Source organism: Serinus canaria, chromosome 2 (genome assembly GCF_022539315.1).
Source record: "Serinus canaria isolate serCan28SL12 chromosome 2, serCan2020, whole genome shotgun sequence".
Classification (NCBI taxonomy): Eukaryota; Metazoa; Chordata; class Aves; order Passeriformes; family Fringillidae; genus Serinus; species Serinus canaria.
In genome coordinates, this window is record NC_066315.1 from 38,675,402 (window position 1) to 38,697,550 (window position 22,149).

The 22,149-nt window shown below is 41.1% G+C and overlaps 1 protein-coding gene across 1 annotated transcript in view; it reads right to left on the reverse strand.

Moving 5' to 3' along the window:
• Nucleotides 1-667: 667 nt before the first annotated feature.
• LOC127059250 (translation initiation factor IF-2-like) overlaps nt 668-22,149 on the reverse strand; it is a 30,594-nt gene continuing 9,112 nt past the window's right edge. The window contains exon 3 of the mRNA XM_050971002.1: nt 668-1,684. Within this exon, the coding sequence (XP_050826959.1) occupies nt 668-1,684 (1,017 nt within the window). The remainder of the gene's footprint in view (nt 1,685-22,149) is intronic.

A 22,149-nucleotide genomic window follows, 5' to 3' on the forward strand; every position in this document is an offset into this window, starting at 1 on the left:
TGCAAGACAGAGAGACAGGACATGCACTCTCTTCTTCCCCTCAGCTCTGCCACCTGTTGCTGCAGGACTTAAGTTACTCCATATTCCTTTTTCCACATAATATTTTGTGTTAGTTTGTTTACATCACTCCAGCAGAAGCATCCCACAGAGCACCCTATGCAACTCTGGTTTTTTGCATGAGGGGCATTGACTTAGGCCAGTAGCACCCTTTAAAAAAATGATCCACAAGTACGATTAGCAAACAGCCTTACTACATTGGCAGTGAGGTTCTTACAGCTTGTTTCAATTTGTCAGCCGGTCACAGAGTGCAGTCTGGAATGATAACACGCGGCTGCTGCCATCTGTGACCCGAACTCCCTAGGGTTTCCCAGTCATCTCCCATGCTGCCATCCCAGCTGAGCTCAGCGCTCCCACACGCGCCGCGCAGGGAAAGCGCCTGAATTCCCTACGGAGCAGCCCGGCCCCTCCTGCGAGGTCTGAGCAGTTCCCGGGGTGGAATAAACTCTGCAGAAGCAGCAAACACGACGTAGCCCTTCCTGGAGCCTATTTTCTTCCCGTGTAGCCAGTAAATACGTCTGGCAAAACGCAGGGCCGGGGGACACTCAGCAGCTGACGCTGCCCTTGAAGCTCTAGCCCGGTCCTCGCCGGCGCGGGCAGCCCGGGGCCGTCAGGGGAGCCCCGGCAGGTCTGGGAAGAGGAGGGAGCGGCATTGCCCGGGCGGCGGCACACCGGGGCCTCTCCGCCCCGGCGGCAGGCCGGGCCCGGGTTGCGGGGGCGGCCGGCGGCGCCGCTCCCGCCCGGCGCCGCTCCATCCCCGCCGTGCGCGGCCGCCCCGGCCCAGCGCCGGCAGCGGAGCGCCGCCCGGACCCCCGCCCGGCCCGCCTGCGGAACCCCCGCTCGGGCTTCCCGCCCCACACGCCGGCCCGGGGCAGCTCCCCCCGGCCCCGTCCCTTCGGCCGGCAGGGAGAGCGTGCGGGGCGGCCCCCGGGGGAGCGGGGAGGGACGCGGCGAGTCTCACCTGCCACAGGCGAGCGCCGAGCGGGAGGCGCCGGGGCGGCTGCGGCGCTTCCTGCGGCGGGAGGCGGGCGCTGTCCCCGGGTGACCCCGCGGGGGGGCGGCTGCGGGACGCGGGGCCGGGGGGGCCGGGCAGGCGGGCGGGCCGCTCTCCCTGCGGAGGGAGGCGGCCGGGAGAGGAGCGGAGCGGAGCGGAGCAGAGCGGGCAGCGCTGGGGCCGAGCGGCGGGGAGGGCGGGGAGCCCTGCGGAGGTGCTCGCCGGGATGGCGCGGGGCGCTGGGCGCAGCGCAGGGTCCCAGAGCTCCTCCCGCCTCTCCTGAGCGCTTCTGCCGGCTCGGCAGGGGACGGAACCTGCAGCGTCCCTGTCGCTCGGCGGAGGGAGGCCCCAGCGCCCTGCGCAGCGCCAGGTCTCCGCGGGAATGCACCCTTTCTTCACGGCCAGAACTGCCGGCGAACGAATTGTGTTAATTCCGGCGTGCTGGAGCGGTGCGGGCGGTGCTGTGGTTAGCAGCGAAGTGCCGAGGCAGCGCTCAGGGCTGTCGCCGCTCGGCGCCGAGCCGCGCACCGCAGAGCCGCCCAGCAGGGCAGCCGCGGGTTGCGTAAGAGCGGCCGCTGCGCCCGGGCTCGTTGGAGGTGGTTTTGCAAACACTTCGTGGACACTGCAATCTGTCTTACAGATTGCAAAGAAGTTTGTTTGTTGTGGGGGTTTTTTTTGGGTTTTTTTTTTAAGTTTTTTTCCTTCTCACCACTGTTCACCAGTGGCCAGGTGTGGAGGCTGACCTACGGAGCTGCTAAAATCGACATCCGTTTCGTTTACACCTTTTCAATGTCTTGCTTCTTTCTGGTTTTCAGGTCTCTACGGACAATTTTTACATGTGATTAAGTATAAAAGGAAATAAAAAGACACAAGGACGTAGTTTAGGTGGCACAGTGCTGCCTGCATTATAAATGCAGAAATAAGAGAAGCACCCACATGACTCCTACTAGGGGATACAATAATTTGACTAGACAGCCTCATAATATCACAGCTGAGACGGGAGAGTAAAAGGATTAAAGCTCCATCCCAGTTAGTATTTAAGCTTCTAGAACACAGTTACTCTATCATGTGATTCTGCTCTGAAAATGGGATAGTACGTGCTGATTGTGTATCAGTGCTTTCTGCATCATGTTTCTGCTCAGCTTATATGTAGATGCTGTCAGTGAATTACAATCTTACAAAGCCAGTTGGGATTTTCTTTTCAAGTAATAAAATAACTAATTAAGTTCAGCATATTGAAATATTTCAATTCACAGTTCAGTATTTTCAAGTCTTCACTAAAGGAGAAGTGTACGTTTTGCTCAAAAAAAAGTATAAGTCCTCATAATCCAGGGGAAATGTGCTATGTATTTAAACAAACATGAATTTGGTCCTGAGTCCTGGCAGCCCACTGCTATAGGGTCTACCCATATCATGTTTGTGGATCTATCAAATTCAGAACCCGCTGTAATGATCAGCTGTCTAGAAAAGTTTCAATGTATTCTAGAGATAAGTTTCAATGTATTCTGAAGAAGGACCGTTCTTACTCTAGAGAGAAAAAAAATAATATACTTTAAAATATCTAGGGCTGATGAACTGAATTACCTTTATTCATTTTTATACAAAGTTAGAGATTTGCATCTAGCAAGGATACGTAAGTGTCCTGTAAGTCCAGCTGCTCTGTATAGAAGGGTGTCTGTAGGCTAGAACTGGAGGAAGCCAACAAAAGATGCTGTCCCATGCTTTGCTAATGAGAGAAGGTGAGGGGAGTGATGACAATAAAATCAAAAAACCAATGGCGAAGGAGCAAGGTGAAGGCAAGTAAGGACAAACTTCACCTTAACAGAGCAGGTCAAGGGAAGCAAGCTGGATGTTTGATAGGGGTGCTGTAGTCAGCAGCACAAGGAGGGACAGTGACCATCAGGAAAGAAGAATGTCTTCAAGACCTTTCCTGAAGTACATTTTAAGCTCCTGGGTTTTTAATAGAATCTCTGTAGTTCCATCCAGCAGCAAAAGAATGAATCTGAACTATACAGGATTTTACTATTGATGCAGTTTTATATTTCTCTTTGCTGAAGGACCAGATAGGAACATGCAGCTGGCTGGAGCTGGGAAGAACTGGGAAGCATGTTAGAGTAGACAAGGCCCAGTGTAATGAAAAATAGTGTCTGGAGAAGGGTCTGCAATTTTGCTACTTATGCTTCCTTCTGGATTGTCACACTATTTTCCATAATGATGATTTTTGTATTTACAGTATACAAATAAAAATTACTAGAATTGTCTTTCTGTAGTTGCCTACAAAAAAAGGGATATCTTCTCCTGCAATTTGCCCTTAAAATTTTGAGTTGGGTGAATCTACTGGAAAAACCCCCAAGCAGAGAATGCAACCAGATGAAGCAGCTGCTTGATGCATGCAAGCATTGTTTATTTGAGCCATTACAGTGCTTTTACCCCTCCATCCAACACACAGGAGCAACTGGATGTTTGCTCCATCATACAGACTCAAAGGAGCTCACAAACACCCTCAGTTTCATGGCTTGAATTTCACAGAAGCCCATGTGGAAGGCAGATACTCATTTTCTGAGATGGTGGTTGTTGCTCAGTTGGGAAGTATCCACCCAGGGCTTCCTGCTGCTCTGGGAGCCCTTGCTGTGGGAGGGGGGCAAGGGGAGGTTGGCCTGAGCTCTCCTTGTGGGGGCCACCAGGAGCCTCCTGGCAACAGCCATGTGGGCTCCCATACACAGCAACTTTTATGATCTTCATGGTGGGGAATTCTCAGAGTGTTGAGCAGAAGGTGCTCTTTTAACTCTCCTTTTTTGCTTACACTTCTGTATGTACTTTTACCCTGGCATTCTCCATGTTTATTACCAACACGAATCACAGCCATCTTTTTGTTGTTGTTGTTGTTGTTGTTGTTAATATCTGATAGTACATACTGGTAAATTTTGGAAAATTTATTAGAAAGTCACCTATTTTAAAAATTACAATATTTCTAAGTTTAAGTTCTGTGAGTGTTTTATCAGAGTTCTTAGATGACTGCCTATACTTCTGGTAGATTTCCAGCTTTCCCATCCATCTGTTGAGTTGAAAATAACATGAATTGAATATTCAGCTTGTTCTTTAAGTTGTGGATTTTCAAGGACTGAATCTTCTTTAAGCAGATAAATGCAGCTGCTGCCTTGCCAATTTGTGACATGATTTCATTCTGGATATCCCCACTGGCTTGCATATTATTGCCAAGGTATTGAGACTGACTCATCTCTTGCACTCTTTTGCATTCTAAAGCAATGCTTGAATTTAAGGTTTCTTGTTGGAGTTATTTTTTGCATATTATTTTTGTTAACCCTCGGTTTACTCTCATGCTCAGTAGTTTTTAAGCTCACCTTTCCAGATGGTTTTACATGTCTGAGTGGATACTGAAGATCTAAGTCTCTAGTTGAACAAAATTTCAGCATATTGCTCTTGAGCCATTTAATGTCTAGTAGTCTGGCTGCCTAACTTTTCTGATAGTGAATCAGTAGTTACCCCAGACCATTTAATACTTTGCACTGTCATTTTTTGTAGATTCGTATAAAAAACCTCTGCCATCTCTTTGTTCAATACAACCTTGTTCAATGTTAATCATCAAACAGAATATTTTATCTCATTTCACTTATGCTTTACCTGTGCATGTTGCACCTGGATATAAAGCTGTTTTGATATTAATTTCTTTCCTAAATATGTAACACTTCATCAAGATTCGACAAAATATATCAGAACAGAGAATATCAAATGCTTCTGTGAAATGTGCGTGTTTTATATCAGTATTTTTTTGCTATTTAGTTTTCCTCTGATGATTGTTTTTAGAATGTGTTGATACACACTCTGGAAAGTTAAAGTAACAAAAAATAATAGAAAAATTATTCATGAACAAGGCCAAGTGCCCCTTTCTACGCTGGCAAAAAAATTAAGCCAGTGTTTATATGGAAAACTATGCACTCGAGCCTGCTAAGGTCCTATGCTGACCAGTCCCAGGTGAGATCACCACACAGTGTATACTGGAGCTAGAAGTAAACTAGTTATCTCTAAGCCAGCAGTGATCCTGTGAGGGAAATATCTAATAAAGTTCACCTGGACCAAAGTTTCTGCCACGAGCTTTGCCTCAGCCAACTCACCATATGAAAGGATTTATCCACAAAGAAGAAATAAAGGAGCAGACAAATTTCATGCAGGTCACTTAATGGACTTTTCTGGTATTGTTACTGGAAGAACATAGGCTTAAGAGTTGAAAAAAATTGGAAAGGGAAAAGCCCTCAGCTGTGCAGTGGCTCTCATCCAGTAAACGTGGGCTGCCTGGACAGCTCCTGTCCTCACACAGCTCTGCCTTGGCCATTACTTCTATCTTCAGCCTAACAAGCCTCCCTCTCACCCTTCTAGTTACCTCTTTCTCTTTATGTGATCCCCAATGAAATCTGCAAGAAGTGATATTAAGAGACTAACTAAACCCCTAAGTGATCTGGTTTTTTGCACCTGCAGAAAAGCACGGTTGTTTGTGTGTCAAAATACGGACTTCAGATAGTAAAGAAATGTGGGTTTGTGATGTTTCCAGTAGGAACATATAAAGCAATTTCATTTCTTCTTTCTGATCCAAAGCACACTGAAAATTTCCATTGCTATCATTCTGTTAGGGGGCCTCATTGGTTTAAAATCAATATTAGTCATGTGGTGGTTGAAATGGCAATTTTATTTAAGAATTCTTCTGCAGTAATGTGCTGTCATACATGTTCTGAGTGCCCACATGGCAGAAGTCCATATGGCATCCACTTTTAAGCAAATTATATATAGGTATATTTCTTCTTATAAAACCCTGCAGAAATAGTAAGGAGGAAAGCCTTTCAGCAGAAACTAATCCTAAGCTCCACCATTTTCCTAGTGGGTAAGGAATCTGTTTCCCTTAAGAGAGGACATTGTTTGTGCATTCACACTGGGACCCAGTAGGGAGCAGAGTCCTCTGTAATGGAAAGACAGAGGCAAAGCACAGCCACTCCTTGTTCTTGATTTTATTTTCTGCCCATGTTAAATGACCCATGTAATGAGTAAAGAATTGTTTAAATTGAGTAGTACACAGCAGGTTAGGTCAATAACAACAGTCTGAATTGGTGATGAACAAAATTGGTGCTTGTCATTCATTACTCTTTTAAAACCATTGCAGCCACAAAAGTACTTCCTAGAACAGATAAATGCCTTTGCTACCTGATGATTAACACTTTAAAGATCCAGAGAGCCTTAGTGTGCTTTTTTAAGAGTTGAGATGCCTCTTGGGTTGGCCACTGGAGAACTGATGGCAAATACAAGATTTTAGCAGTAGCACTTCAAGATTTATTTAAAAAAAAACAGAAACAAAAATCAACTACTAACTATTGAGTCTTCTTGAGATATACTTTTGACCAGCCTAGTTATACATGAGTGTATTCTTTTGTCCTGCCTCTCCTCCTTACTGCACTGATATGCTGTGAACTTTTAAATTACCTTGAAAATTCCACAGGGTGAGAGCTATGACTGGGTTTGCATCACACCTAGCCCAGAAGCATACGCATAGACCTGGAAAATGGCATTTTTACAGAGCTGAAAAGAATGACATTTAAAAAAAGTGAGAAATGTGACCTATCAAATCTTTCAAACTATGATAGAGAGTGGATGGCTGTCCTGCCTTCTGATTGCAGTCAGAGTCCAGCAGCCCCTGTGTTTTGAAAGATGTAAGCAGACATCAAGGGACATGATGACACTCCTCCTATTCAATGGAAATGTGGTCTCTTTAGGCAGGACACCAAGATGGTCTGTGTGCAAGAGAGAGGATCAAGAGAAGGAAAGGCCTTGCTCTACCACACCATGTCTTTCTGGCTTTTCAGAATCTTCTGGTTCAGGTCACGTCTCACAAAGCGTTATTTCTTGACAAATGTTACCTTTTTTTCTTACTACTTTACAGGCTCCATGGACAATTAGTATATGTTTCCATGGCAATCATCGACAGCTTCTCATGGATGAAGATAGATTTTAACATTCATAGACAAAGACTCCATTCTTCCTTTCTGGTTTTAAAGTATTTTTAAGGCTAACCAAAGTGGATCATGTAGGAGTGTGCTGTTACAGTAACAATACCACTGTGAGGATATTTAGGGAGGTCCAAGTTAAAAGTAGTCTATTAATATCTTAAACAGCCATGCTAAAACCACATTCAGATGAGATCAGAGTCTATGCAAATCACTGGGTTTTCTGCTGTAGAGAGGGAAATGTCTTATGTTCTTCTTTCCTCAATTGAAGTTGCAACCAGAATAAAATCAAGGCTCCCCTGCCTTTGCAGAGCACCCATTTCTCACTGGCCCCTGATGTCTCCTGGAACCAAATAAAATCTATGACAAAGAAACCTAATAAGGGGGCAAAAGTGCACAAGAAAATTATCTTATCTTACTGTGAAACTATACATTTAATTAGCTCAGTTGTCCCAGAAAAAACCCTTGAAGTGTTCATATTCTAGGATAGGAAGGCTGACACTGGTCCAACAAGAAAAATCAGCATCTCACAGGTAGAACTTTTTGTCAGTGCTCTACTAGGATAGACATCTGGGATGTGGAAAAAACTTCATCTCTGCCCTCCAAAATAGGGTTAAATTTTGGAGCTTTTAAGAGGGCTAACCATGTGAACCCTGGTATGGTTATGGATGGACTCGATTAGTGTAAGAGTCAGTCGTTTCATTTATTCATTTCATTTCAGACAGACAGCATGCAGTGAGACACTGTGGAGATACACTTAGTTCTCACTTTTGAAGTGGACTTGAACAGTCCACAGGACATGTCTTGGAAATGAGAGCCACAGAAACAAACAAACAAAGGAAAAACATATCAGGTTACTTAACAAGTGTCAAAACCAAAAATGCCTGGTCATCCTTCTTCCACAGGAAAGTCACCCGATAAGAGCATCCCTTTGAGAGGAGGAGAAAAGGAAAAATTGCTGACACTCACTGCACAGTGAAATTCTGACTGCCTAACCACAAAAAGCCATCCCAAACTCAGAATTTTGACTGAAATATCAATCATATTCATAAGTTATTTGACTATTTATGTCTAAAAGTATAAGGTTTCTTTATCATCCTACCTTTCTAACCATCTTATTAACTTAGCTTTTTTTCATTTCATGTAAATAAGAAATAACTTTTTGCAACTACTGTATGTTATAAATAGTCCTCCTTGACTGGCCTGCCAATATTCAGCATATAATCAGAAGGGAAACATAAATTATTTCTGAACTCGTGGTATGGCATGTTTTCCAGACTGCCTGCATTTTTTACGATTCAGCAGGCTCTGCAAACATGCAAGAGAGTTATTTTGTCTCCCATGTCATGGGTGAGTTAAACCTTTATGTAAAATCAGTTCATACTGGTTCCACAGGCCCCAGTGTTTGCTGTTCAGGGAAGCTGAAGCACAGTAGTTTGCTGTATCTTACCAGCAGTGGAGTGGCAGAGACTGGTGCTCTAAAAGCACAAATTTTGTTTATTCTTAAAAGTGACTTAAACACAGATGAATCATATCATGCTTTTTGAAAATAGGATTTTTTTTTCTCTGTGATAGAATGACTTTTTATTAAGGTTGCAAATCTGGTGAGACCACTTCTTCTTATGGGATCTGCTGCAGTGCACAGACTGCTGTGTAATCACAAGCATCCACCTGAAGCTTTCCAATAAAAAACTGAAGAGTCCTAAATTTGGTTGCACACGCTGTTTGGCTTCTTAGACCAGTTTGTTTCCTTACTCAGAGATGAGTACTCAAACGAAGTCTTTATATACATGTATATATATTTATATTCCTTTGAAAAAGCATGTGAAACTCTCTAAAATATACTAAATATATACACAGACACACAGACACACACACACATATATATATATATTTGTGTTTTTCATGAAAAGTGAATGTGTTCCATCTTCTTCCCAGAGCAGTTTACACAGTTTACAGGTGGACCTCTGTATTGAGAGAGACTTCATGTTCTAGAAATAGAAATGAATGGATGTTGCAGGAAATTTACTATGGAGCAGAATATGGGCCCTCTACCAGCTGGTTAAAGCAAAGCTGTGGATCTACTCTACTGTTCAACATCCTCCCATGTGTGTACTGGAAAGTTTGCCCTGAAAGATAAGTCTTCAAACCTGCATCACTCCCTGCCCAGTTTACAGTAGGAGGTACCTATAGTTCTCTTGAGTTCCCAAATGGCACCACAGTGAAGGGCAGTGGCATGAGACTCAGCACCAGGGGACTGCAGTAATATTGCTAGGACTGCCATCACCTTTCTCTGTGTCCTTGCACAGGCTTTTTATTCACTCTGTTTCTTGTTTTCCCTGAGACAGAAAGGGAAACCATGTAAAAGCAACATACAAAACCCAATAAATACTGCCAATTTAATAAATTTATGTGCATTTTCAGTTTGGTGCCAGAATCTAATATGCAGATAAATCAGTGAATTAAAAGAGCAACCAAATGCACCACAATATTTGCACAGCAAAGACAGTTGAAACAATCTGAATTTTTGGAAGTTAACCCTACTTATAATATTACATAGTGGTGAGGAACCAAGGTAAAGTCAACTCTGGCATCTATTACCTTGCTAGGCAATAAACAAACAAAGCCTTGTAAACAATCTTATAAACACTTTAAAACAAAATACACAGAAACAGTCACAGAACATCTGAACAGGGTGGAAACAAAAGAATTACATAATAATTTCAACACATAATTCTCAAATTAGATCTGCATGACGTGCTACTGTGGCTTTTTCACAGTAATAAACAAAGGTTAGTACCGACAACAAAAGCTTTTCCTCCATACTCAAATTAGTATTACAATATACTGTTGCTGCATTTCCAGATCATTAAGAGTATAACTGAGAAGACTGCTATAGAAAAAGACCAAATAATACCAAGGAAAAAGACCAAGGAATAATACTATTTCTTTGCTATGCCGTTTTGGAGGCAGCTTTTGTACTTGTGACTAAGGATACGAACAATTTAGCAGTTTCTACCATTCAATTCCCTCAACTGATGTTTATTCTAAATAAATAATTCTCTGGTGTCTGTGTGTGTTTTCTTCTCAAGTGTGGGCTAAACAGAGGCGTAGTGAAAAAAATAGCTCCCACATTGACTGCAACAGGCTTGAATTTCACCCGAGTGATCTTAACCCAAGTGTGCATCTCTCTGTCTGTGAAAGTGCTGCTGAAATTCCAGTTCCTTCATTTAATATTACAAGCAGAAATGTAGATAGCGGGTTAAATTTCAACCCCACTGAAGTTAGCAGCAAGCCTCCTGCTAGCTTCACTTACATGTACAAAACACAAACATATGGCTGAATTAGGAACAGAGGAAAATAAGGAGGAACAGAGGAAAACAAGGAGGAACAGAGGAAATGCTCTCACTGACTGAAAGCAGAGTGGGTGGGCAGCACCCAACCTTGTCCACGCAGGTTTCCATTGTAATTTTCTGATGGATTGGAAGAGCTGTTCCTTCTTCCACCAAAAGCAGTGGTGTCTACCAGAGCTAGCAACTACTAGCTGCCAACAGGTCAAGAGAATAAGGACTTGAAACAGCTGAAGGATGCTCTGGCATGTACTGAAGGCTGTGAGCCACCATAAGAAGGTGAGGTAGAGAAAACCAGTGGGGCTGCTGCCTGGAAGGAGACAAACTCAGAATGACAAAGCTCAGCTGATTTCCATGTTGCTGTATCCGCCCACTGCAGCAATGGCATTATCCCTAAACCTGCCCACAGCTTTGAGAGTTATGAGAGGAGCAGCCTCTTCTTCTTCTGCAGGCTTGTAAGACACACGAGTATGCTACAAGAAGTCCAGTTAGAGAAATGGGTAGATAGATTTTTAATATTGCTGATTTTAGATTATATAAGAGTTAGGGTTTCTTGGGACTCTGCTATTTTAAACAAATGGTAGATTGCTTCTGTCTCTTGCATGCATAAAGCTGTGTCATGATGGAAAAATAAACACACGGTTGAGAGATTTCTTGAACTCCTGTATGGTGGTTAATTTTTCAACAGTTCTTTTAATGGCTTTGAGAGCGTAATACAGCAGAATCCACGAAGATTCAACTCTCACTGTCAGTTCTTCATCACACTGTTAAAGAAAATCCCATGTACCTTCCAATGTTTTGATTTTTAGCTATGTTATTTCCCCATCTCTCTCTGGTCAGCTTTTAATGAACTGCAAATTCTGAATCTGTTTTTTTGAAACCATCTACAAAAGCAAGGCTTTTTAAACCGTGTTTGCATAACTCTCCATCTGACTAACCTGCTAAACTCCTTGTCCCAAAAGACATAGAGAAATGACCCATTTTCAGTGGTGTGCCAGCTGTATACTTAAGGACTGCATAAATTTGCCTGACAAACCACAAACAATCTCTGAACTGCCTCTTGATAACCCCCGGATTTTTTTACTCCGTTGGAGTGAAGCTCTTTTTTTTTCCTTTCTCTCCCAGAGCAATGGAAAGGAAACAAAAAGTAATTGAAGTAGATTGGAAAGCTTGATGTCTTAGGATTTAAAATCCAAAACCAACTCAGTTACATGTGGTGAATCATTTTTGGTTTATGATGGGCTATGGATAACAATAAAGTTTTCATACTGTTCCCAGTGGCCAACTATTCATATCCCAGACCCACCAGTGTATCTGAATTACTAGCATGCTTTTTGGCAACCAGGAAAGAAAGACTGCAGGCTGAATGGGTGCCAAGATGGATGTATAATTTGGGCCAGTTCTCCAGGAAAAGTCTGCTCCAACCTCACTGAGTGGACCAGAAACTGAGCAGTGCAATTTGAGGAGCTGCAAGGGGGTGAGAGGGAGACTGCCTGTGCCTTAGGCAGAGCTCCCCATTGCTTTCAAAGGCAGGGCAGCTTCCTATAGGATCCTGCAAAATTTGGCCATTGTTGCTGCAGCCTCCATGTGTGTTCGTGTTATTTGTTTGCCTGGAGGCTTGGCAGTTTGTTTTGACTCCTGCTAGCTCTGCATAGACCAGAGGAAGTGAAATGGTTTCTGTTATTTCTCTTGTACAGTGTCAGAATCCATTGTATGTGTGCAAAGCTACTGAAGACAATCTGATTGCCAAGTGTTTCTGGTGGCAGAACTGGCCTGCTCATTGCAACACACTGGAAAAACAAGAGAAAGAATCCAAAATGACAGTCAGCTTCTCAGCAAGTTGATAGAGCCAAGTATTGGCAAGTTAATACATTAGTACTGAAAAGGGAGATAGCTTTCCTTTCCACTTGTAAATTTGATATGTTTTGTCTGGAACAAATTAGAACAATATAAAAATATAACTTGGTTGTATCATTTTTCTAGCATCACTTTTTGGAAAATAGATTTGTAATTTAAGGTGCTTGGTGGTGTCTGAGAGCACCAGGAGCTTGCCAATTCACCAAAGTTCACCATCGGGTTGCTTGGCCACAACCGAAAGCTGAGGAATACAAAGTCTTGTTGATCGGGTTACCTTTTGAAGCTTTAGTTATTAATCTCATTATGCAGACTCGTGAGAACATGGTGGGAGAAGATTTAGATAGGGAGGAAGCTTTTATCTGTGCAGTAAATACAAATAAGAAGATAACATTAAGCCTCTCAATGGGTCCTGCTGGGCGGGAGGGATGCTGCACCACCCCTCAATAACAGCACAGGCTATGGTTGCTCTTGTGAATAGAAGCTTTGTCTTCAAAGAAAAACTGTATTTAAAACCAAATAGTCAGACCCAAACAAATTATTTTACTAAACAGAGTTGTTTTGTCCTTTGTATTCTGAGGCAAATGGATCCACAGTGACTGGTTTTCATAAAACTGTTTCTCAATGAAAATAAAAAGTGTAATTCCAAAAATGTTCTGATTTCATCATCTTCCCTGCTAGAATGCTCTTCCTGACACTGGTTACTTCAGTCTGCCAGCAGATCAGTGAGCTGGACAAACTACTGGACAATGACCCAAAGGAGAAATTTAACTGAGTTAATAAAGACAGTGACTGAGAAGTTCTGGCAATAATTTATCTGGCAAGAATAAATTAATGGAAATACAAATTACACCATCAAGGTCTCCTGACGTTAGTTTTTCCAATGAGAAGATATCAAAATTATATCAGAGAGAAGACAAACAAAAAGTAAATTAAAACTTCAAAACTTTAAATTTCTTTGAAACAAGTATTTCCTATAGAGATTAAGTCTCTTGGGTTTAATGAATTTAACAGTGAAGAAAGAGGGTCATTCTTTTTAATGAATTTTAAAACATAGCAGACTCAGGAACAGACCCTGTAAGGCTAGTTATGACAATAGGAAACATCAGAGGACATTTTGTAGCAGAAAGAAATTTTCTGGTCAGAGTCAAACTCACAAAAAAACCCCCACAAAATCCAAATCAGTTTCTGTTCCATAATGGGAATACGAGTAAAGAAATTAAATTCTACAATGTATTGCATGTCCCCCTTCAAAGCTGTTGCACATCCAGTACTCGGAAAAAATACATCAGTTGCCTGTTAAATGTCTTAGTAGGGCTTTTCATTGTTTTACTTCTTCATTTGTAGGGGGTTTTGAGGTTTCTTTCTTTTGCTTTAAAAGCTTTGGAAAGTTTGGGGGTGGACTGGAACTTTCCTAGAGAAGCAGACTGATGGCTGCTCACAATGACCATAACTTGTACTGATTGATGGCTGAAATCAGCCAGGACAACTGCTAAATTCTGTTCCTGTGTTCATCAGACAGCACGGGGAAGGGAGGGATGAAAGATTCCCTGGTAGCTTGATGTCATCTCCTTAGCAGATTAACTGGCATGGTGCCATTGCATCAGGGGTGTGGGCAGTTCCATGCTTATCCTTGGAAGACAGACCAGTCTGGTCTACACAGAGAAGTGTAGGGCACACAGCTTCCAGCAGGGATGTGCATAAGAGCATTGGCTCTGGAGACATGGCTATAAAATAAGATAGCTCTTAAATTTAGCAAGTGTAGCAGATGAAGGACTGTTGTCCCTTGCCTCAATAATCTAGAGCAGGTTTGGCCCGCATATTCTGTATGACATGCACTGTAAGAAATGAGAGCTGTCACAGGCTTGAATTACAATGTGACTGTAGGATTAGACACTAGGTACTACCAAAGGGCTGAACACTCCCAGAACTCCCCAATTATTCGCTGGAGAAGGCATCAAAATTGGATTAGACTCAGGCTGTGTCCCTCACTTCCATCTGAGGCTTTGCTGTATTTGTTCCCTGCAATGGGCTTTGTCTCCTAAAATACAGTACAAATAGGATTTGCTTCTGTCTTTTTCAGAAAAAGTACTAAATTTGCAAATTAAGAGAAATACAATGGGAATTGCTAACAATTCTTTTAATTTGGTTACACTATTTAAGTTTGCTCAGTCATATATTTATTTATGTTTTACACGTCGGGGCAGATGAAAAGAAAACCCATGAATAAACCAACAATGAAAAGAACTCCAAGAAAATATTTCAATACATGCTTTTTCTCCTTTGTGAATTTTACAAAATGGATCTGTCCTAAGCTTAGGCATCTCAAGTGCTTTAAAATTGTTTTTTTACATAATTTTATCCTTCCTGCTTCTGAAGCAGAAATTTTTGTGACACTGCAGTCAGTCTGTGCCTAGGGACACAGCAAATGACTTGGAAACTATCCAAAACAGGACCTCATTCCACATGAGATGGGTCACAATTAATTATAAATTTCATTTCTCATACAACGACTTGGCAAGGGCTATGATAGCTATTATCTGTGTCACACTACATTTGTGTTATTCCTACATTTTGTGACAGGACAGGTTGCAGAAATCATGTGCTGAAATTCATTAAACAGCAAACTTTTATTCTGATATTTTTCTGCATTTACAGCTATGAGTGCTTAAATCCTAAGAACATTTGATTCCCCAGAAGCATGATTCATTTGACAGAGCTAATAACCAAAAAGTGTACGATTTCACCAGACCTTGTAATTTTGTTTGTGGGACTTGGCAGGAAAGCTTCATGCACTGAATTTGAAGTGCATTGGTTATTCCACTTTAATAATTAAATCCTAATATGACAGAGAAGAAATAAAAAAGTTTTAAGGAAAAAGCACAAGTGAAGGCATTAACTAAGGAAGACCATGGTGGATTTGTCAGGGGGTTAATAGCCTTCTTTGTACTGCCCCACACAAAAATCCATCTTGGTTTGTTTACAGAGGGACCAGCCTTCACAGCTTCCCCATGCTGTGGATTGCAGCCAGCCTTAATCAAAACCTCAGAGGCAGCAGCTTGGGCCTCTCCACACACATCCTACTGCCCCGAGGGACAACCCCAGGACATGAAGGTATGAGGAGCTGAGGAAAAACTCTTTCTGCTTTTCTCTAATAGAAAAAGAAATTTAAAATGTCAGGGCTTTGTTTGATTGTGGCTTTTTTCCATCCTTTATTAAAAGAGCCAGTAGATCTAATCCTGACACCCATATCCATGGGAGCTTTGCCTAAATAAAGCTTAAATATTGGCAAGTACTTCAGTCTTACAGAAGGATAGCAAAACATACTTTGCTAGGGAAAAAAAGTAAAACAAACTTTCCTCAGTATCATCATGAGCTCATCTCTCTCTGAGGGGAATTAAAAGTTATTCTGTTGATTTAAACAGAAGCAGGGTCAGGTCCTTTTTATCAGGGACTGATTCACAGCCTAGGGAAAAAAACAGCTAGAGAATCTTATGAATATTTTAAGATTTCTGCTGAAATGTGTACCTACGAGTAAAATGAGATGTTTCAGTGTAGAAGGAACACATTACCTAAATTAAAAATAGATGGATCACTTATAAATGCAAAAGTAAATATAAGGCAATCAAATTATTACATAAGAAAATCCTGCAAGGAATACTTGAGCACCAAAGAACATATTTCATACAACGTGACTTGGCAGCAGCATGAGAATTTAAAGAAGCTGGGGAAAGGAGAGAGATGCATTTCTCACACAACACCGTGCCTGAAACCCAGAGTTCAGGTTCTCCAGCCACCCAAATCAGAGGTGGGACTCAGGAGCACAGCAGCACTTTTCCATTTGGTGAACCTCTATTCTTTTTCCACAGAAACCTGGGCCCTGAGGCCAGGAACCACGTGGCTGCTCAATGACAGCTTTTCACAAAGCTGGTCATGGATGTATCCACCTGACCCCAGGAGATTGAAAACTTTCAACCAGTACATAGCTGAAGAGGAGAGGATCCTAAAATTCTTTTTTTATTCACTGACTACTGTGAATCACCCTCCATGGATGCCTGAGTAATCTCTCCCCATAATGGAAAAAGTAAAATGATACTCTAGAAAAACAGACAAATTCAGACTTGATGTCCACGTTTGGACTAATGTGGACTTGATAATTTTAAGTGTCCTCTTTAATTTAAGTGATTCTGTCATTCTATGATTCTGTCCTAAGGGATTTCCCCAATAATATAGTCTTAGATTGCTTCCTAAAAACTAGCATCAAACCACCATCAGCATGAAATATGTGAAATTTCCTATTCAGATATTCCTATGTAGGCAAGTGCAAAGTTTCTTTCTTGTGAGAAAATACAAGTTTGGTTCAGGGTTTTTAAATACACAGACACATGGGTTAGTAGATGGTTCAGTCACACAGACAGCAACCTATCACTTCAGTATTTACAAACTCTTCTTGCAAAGCTGAAAAATATGGTATTTAAAATACTTCCCACATAAATAGTCGAGGGGGTTATTATTTCTTTTTGATTATGGGTAATATCTAATCCCTGTAGGAATTGGTGGAAATTGCTCCACAGAGCTACACTTGCAGGTACATGTTTAAAGGTGTTTAAAGGTGAGGATGAACAGTAACTGCCGAGACATTTTGAGAGCTGGCAATGATTCAGTGCTCCACAAAGTCTGGCCTTGTGTTCAGCAAAGGGAATTCTCTCTGCATTACTTCTTCACATGTGATGTGGTGGAAGGAGCTGCAATTTCTGAGTCTGCTTCAAACTCCTTCCAGCACAACTCTTTCAAACATATGAAACTACCTAAACGATTTTATGAAACAAAGCCTTTTTTATTCCAGCTGTCCAAAGCATTTCCTACAACCAACTGGAATGATGAAATTCTAAATTATAATGAGAAACCCTGAGAAAAGCTAAGCTAGGTGTAATAGTATTAGAAGGATCTTCTCAGGAATTGGCACAAGGTGTATAAATTTAACAGTCTGGAATGGGAGCTGTTAGAATCCAGTAAGCTTAGTGTAGGACAGTGTCATTGTGGATTGTTTAAATCAACTTCAAAAGTGGTTAAAGTCTTAATGATTCTGAAAATGACATTCATTTTTTTTGTTTTGAAGGTTTAATCCTATTACATGCCACATAATGAACCCATAGATATTGTTTCTGGCTTCCATCTTCATAAGTTTTAATTTAAAAAGGGAAATAGCCATAAATGAGCTTGAAATTATACACTGTTCAAACACATGAAATTTCACTAGAAGAGTGGTAAGGAAAGTAATATTTCTATATCCCTTCCCAATCCTTCAGAAATACCATGCACTTATTCAATCATGGGCTATCACATAACACAATCTGGAACTGTAACTAGTGGGTAGCAAATCTTACTACATCTTCCCTGGGCCACATTTGCAAATGATAAATTAAAGACTGGATTCAGCAAATCTTACTGATGCAAGTAATTCTTATTTTTGCATGCCTTCTCACTACCTTATTTACCTTTCAAACCCTTATTTATAGAAATCTTTCCATTGCCCTCAGTAGCACTAACTGGGAGAGTAAGAGTTTCCAGTACCAATTTTAAAATTATTTGGGGGGATTTTTTTGTGAACAGATGTCATAAATTTTACTGAACTAAATTAGCAGTAATAGAGAGTTTAAAGGGTATGTGTAAAACGATTTTTTGTTGGCACCAGAATTATTTCTTATTGTTCTTATTGGGGGGGGAGGGGGAAAGGGAGGGGGAAATCGGGAAGGGAGGGACTTCTCCATGTCCCTTCTCTAAAGAGCTTGAAATTTATGTGTAGGAGGAAAAACAACTGAAACCAGAACATATGTCTACAATAAATAAGATTATGTATAGTTACCACAGATGAGATAGACAAAGAAACAATGGGACTGTTTCAATCAAGACAGGAAATCCAATGTGGACGCCAGAAGTGGGATTTAGCTCACCTAACTTTAGCTGTATAAAAGTAAAGCATTTGGTCTTAGACACCTGGGCTGTTGCCATAGTCCATGGAGAGTGACAGATCCATGAAATGGGCCATTCATCCAACATATTTTAGGATGTGATGAATCACTTTCTGCATGTGGTTGTGTCCATTGACTGCAGAAGGCACCTAGGTAACTGGTCTATATTTAGTGCTTAAATGCCTTTTAGATGACTAAATTAGGTAAGAGAGCCCAGCCCAGCTGCCTTGCAAAGGTCAGGGTATACATCAGGGCGGAGGTGAGTTTTAAGGAAGGAATTACGGACAATAAATTCTCTTAGATCATCAGCACAAGAAACAAGTCATGAAATGGGCATGTTCTATCTTGGGTCAATAGATCAGAGATTAAATATATCAAGTATGTATTCCCACACTCCCTGCTTCCCCTTCCATTCCTGCCATTTCAAACACATATTTAGGTTTTTAAAAGTGTTTTGCTGAGCCTTGCTGCTGTGGACAAGGGAACAGAAACTGGGCTTTATACTGAGACAGTGAAACCAGTGAGAGGGTGCTGCCAAATTATCAGAGCAGAGAGCTGCAGAATGTTTATTTTCTCTTTAGGCACAGTTTTATTGAAGACAATGCCCAGCAACAGTAGGAAGATAATGTCCAAAATTATTTCAAGTGGAAAATCAGATTGTGGGAAAACAGTGAAAAGCAGAAAATACCAGAAGTATGCTGGATAAACATTATCTCTGACAGGCAACAATTTTCTGAAACGGCTATTGATTTCACAGCCTCCACACAGCTAACAAAATAATCACTAGATATTTATGAAATTTTTGATCGAAAATAATTCTTGTATGAGGTCTGCAAGCCCTTGCAGTCATGAGTTTTATGGGAGAAAAGTCTAGATAAACACAGGAAAGGTATGTGTAGTCTGTTTTATATTTACAGGAAAAGAAAATAATACCCTAAGTTATATGTTGTTTTGTCAGCTGACGTCTATTTGTATTTTCATTATTTTGTTTTGTTTTTCTGTCACCTGTGCAGTTAAGAAATCTCTAGAAAAGGTAGCCTAAAAAAATGTAATTAAAGGAAATAATTATTAATAACTACTGCTATAATTTTATTGTATAAAATACATTTTAATAATAAAATAATATTTTGTGAAAATATTATGTAAATAGTTCTCCCATAGTTCTCCCACTAGTTTACAGCAAGTGAAATCCATAATAATATGATAATAAGCAATGAGCCAGTCTTAGAGACTGTGGACTCAGCAAGAGAGCAGATAAATCAAAGCAAAGAGGACTGCCAAACTTGTACATGACATTGAAATGAGCCTGGATACCCTTTGGGTCTTAAATCTATTTTTGTGTTTGCAGAAGCGTCTTGATATTAGAACAGTTCCAATAAATCTCTCTTTCTACGTCAGCCCATTAATATTGCTAAACAATAATAAACCTTATGTCAATCCATAAAATTCGACAGACACAAACCTCATCATTTTTTCCACTTTGGCTTTTCCCCTAGTGCTAATAAAAACATCCATCACCAAGCATTAAAGCCTAGATCCCTGGTAATCAAACTTTCAGGCAAAAGTGGATGAGGAAAAAGCTTTGGTAGTCTGTACTTTCTTGATCTTGTGTCACATTCAATTCAGTTTCTAGATATGGCTTCAAATTAGACATAACAACTGAATATAATCTTCACAGCATTTATTTAGTCTCTGAAATTGTATGGACTAGTGTTACAGTCAAGTTTGCCTAAGTTACTTGTGAAGTACTTGATCATGAAGTCCTCTGGTAGTTTCAGAACAGTGCTGGCACAGCTTAGAAAAAATTACTATAATGACCCTTGGAAACCAGCCCATTTTCTGGAAGTTTCATTCCAGTCCATGTGCTTGCGGCATGAATGGGGAATCTGAACTCCTTCTCCATACCAGCAGTGTGCAAAATTAAAGAAGAGCTCAGACTTTAGAGAAAGGATGCCTTGATCTGTTATGTAATCACCTATGAAAAAATGGGAACAAGGCAAAATTTATCCTTTATATCCACAAATTCATCAGTCCAGGGAAAAATAATCTTTGTTGCTGTTTTTGTTCAGATTAAAAATACTTAGAAAGAACAAGTTTCAGAAAATCAAAGCAGCACTTTGATTTTAACTCACACTGTAGTAGCCTTGGACACCTCAAGGAATGGTCTGGAAAACCCTGCTCCAAGCCCAGCCCTGCTGGATGCTGTGATTTGTAGTGATCTGTCCTGCAGATTGGAGAGTTCAGTTGAGATAATCATGGTAGTTTTAGACAAAATAGACCAGCTATCAGATATAGCCTGATATAGATATTTAAGGCAGAGATAATCAGCAGAGGCTGATTTCACATAGCATCAGCAGCCTTCTCCACGCCTTGATTTGCTCTTCAGCTGGCAGATAAAGTCTGCATGGCTTTAAAAAGTGCTCAGTGTGGACTCATGTTTGATAGTACTTGGTTTTGACTGTGCTATGTATTGCTACATAAATACATGAGAAAAAGTGAAGAGCAATAAAACTGCATGCAGAGGTTTCCGCATTATCAAAATCTTGTAACTACATAAAATCAACAGGAAATAAAGTGATACAGGCACATTATCATTTCAAAGTGATACAGGTACATTATCATTTCTTTCCCTTAATGGTGGCAGTATTTTTTCTCAAGATCATCTTTCTGCATGATGCAGGGATGTGAGTATGAAAGCCATGCCACATTTCCTTTTCCTTACCTAAGTACATCTTCAGAGTTGAGCAATATAATTTCTAGGTGCTACCAGAAGTATGTCCACTGAGGCAGCAATACTCATCCATGTCCCAGATCTCTCAGTTCCAGTTAGCATTTCAGCAGTATTGCTAACCTCTTCTTTCATCCCTTTCCTTTCATCCCAGAACTTTGGTATAAAGTCTCTGCAGATGTCTACTACCAAAGCACAGGCAGCTGATGGATCAATGCCAGATGGGCTAGCCATATTCTTCCTGGCTGGAACAACAGCTGTTCCTTTTTGGGGTTCACTCAGTTTTAGGTTCTTTGGTAACCCTGGAGAAAGGGGCTGAAATTCAGCAGGGCTTCACAACTCCTCCTGTGTTACAAGGAAGGGTAGAGTCACCCTAACTGATTGGAACCCAAGGTTCTGGTAAGCCCAGGATTATTTTGTTCATGCCTACCCAGCCTCACCAGGAGGTGGGCTGTGTACCACAGACATGATCTCCAAAGCATTCCTTGGTGCCCAGTGTGCTGGTGGCATCACTTGATCAATTTCTTTGACCAAGTGTCAAAGAAATTTCACAACTCTGGCAGCAGCCAAAGCAGTAGTGCCAAAACCAGGGCTCCGTTCACACCATACAGTTTGCATTAGGATCAAAAAAAAAAAAAAGAAAAAATACCTTCCTCTTTAGGAGGTTCAGGAGTTGCTAACTCATGCATAAGTAATTACAAAGCCATACTTTATTGAGATTCGTGAGAAGAAATGCAATACAAGTCGTAACATATGCCAAACATACTAGTTTCTGCCTACATATGAATAAAGTATGGTTACCTTTATTCAATTCCTTTTTAGCTGCCTCCCAGAGATTTCCTACAATATTTTCTCTACACCAAATCAGATTTGTCATAAACAGGAATACAAGACTGAGTCATCTAGTCCAGTTCTCTGTTATCACAGGCAACTACACTTGGCAGGGCCAGTCAGTCTTCATTGTTCAATATAGTTTGAAGTTTTTGCCTCTTCCTCCTAGGAAAAACAACCTTCATAGGTATATATACATATGATAGCATGGTTTTGATTTCCCTGCATAAGCAAAGTCCTATTTTTTGTGTGTGGGCTTGTTGCCACAATGTCTGATTGCTCTGGAATACTGTGGGTTAGGTACAAGTGTTCATAGAAAACATGAGGAAAAACCATACGTACTCATTAGTGAAAA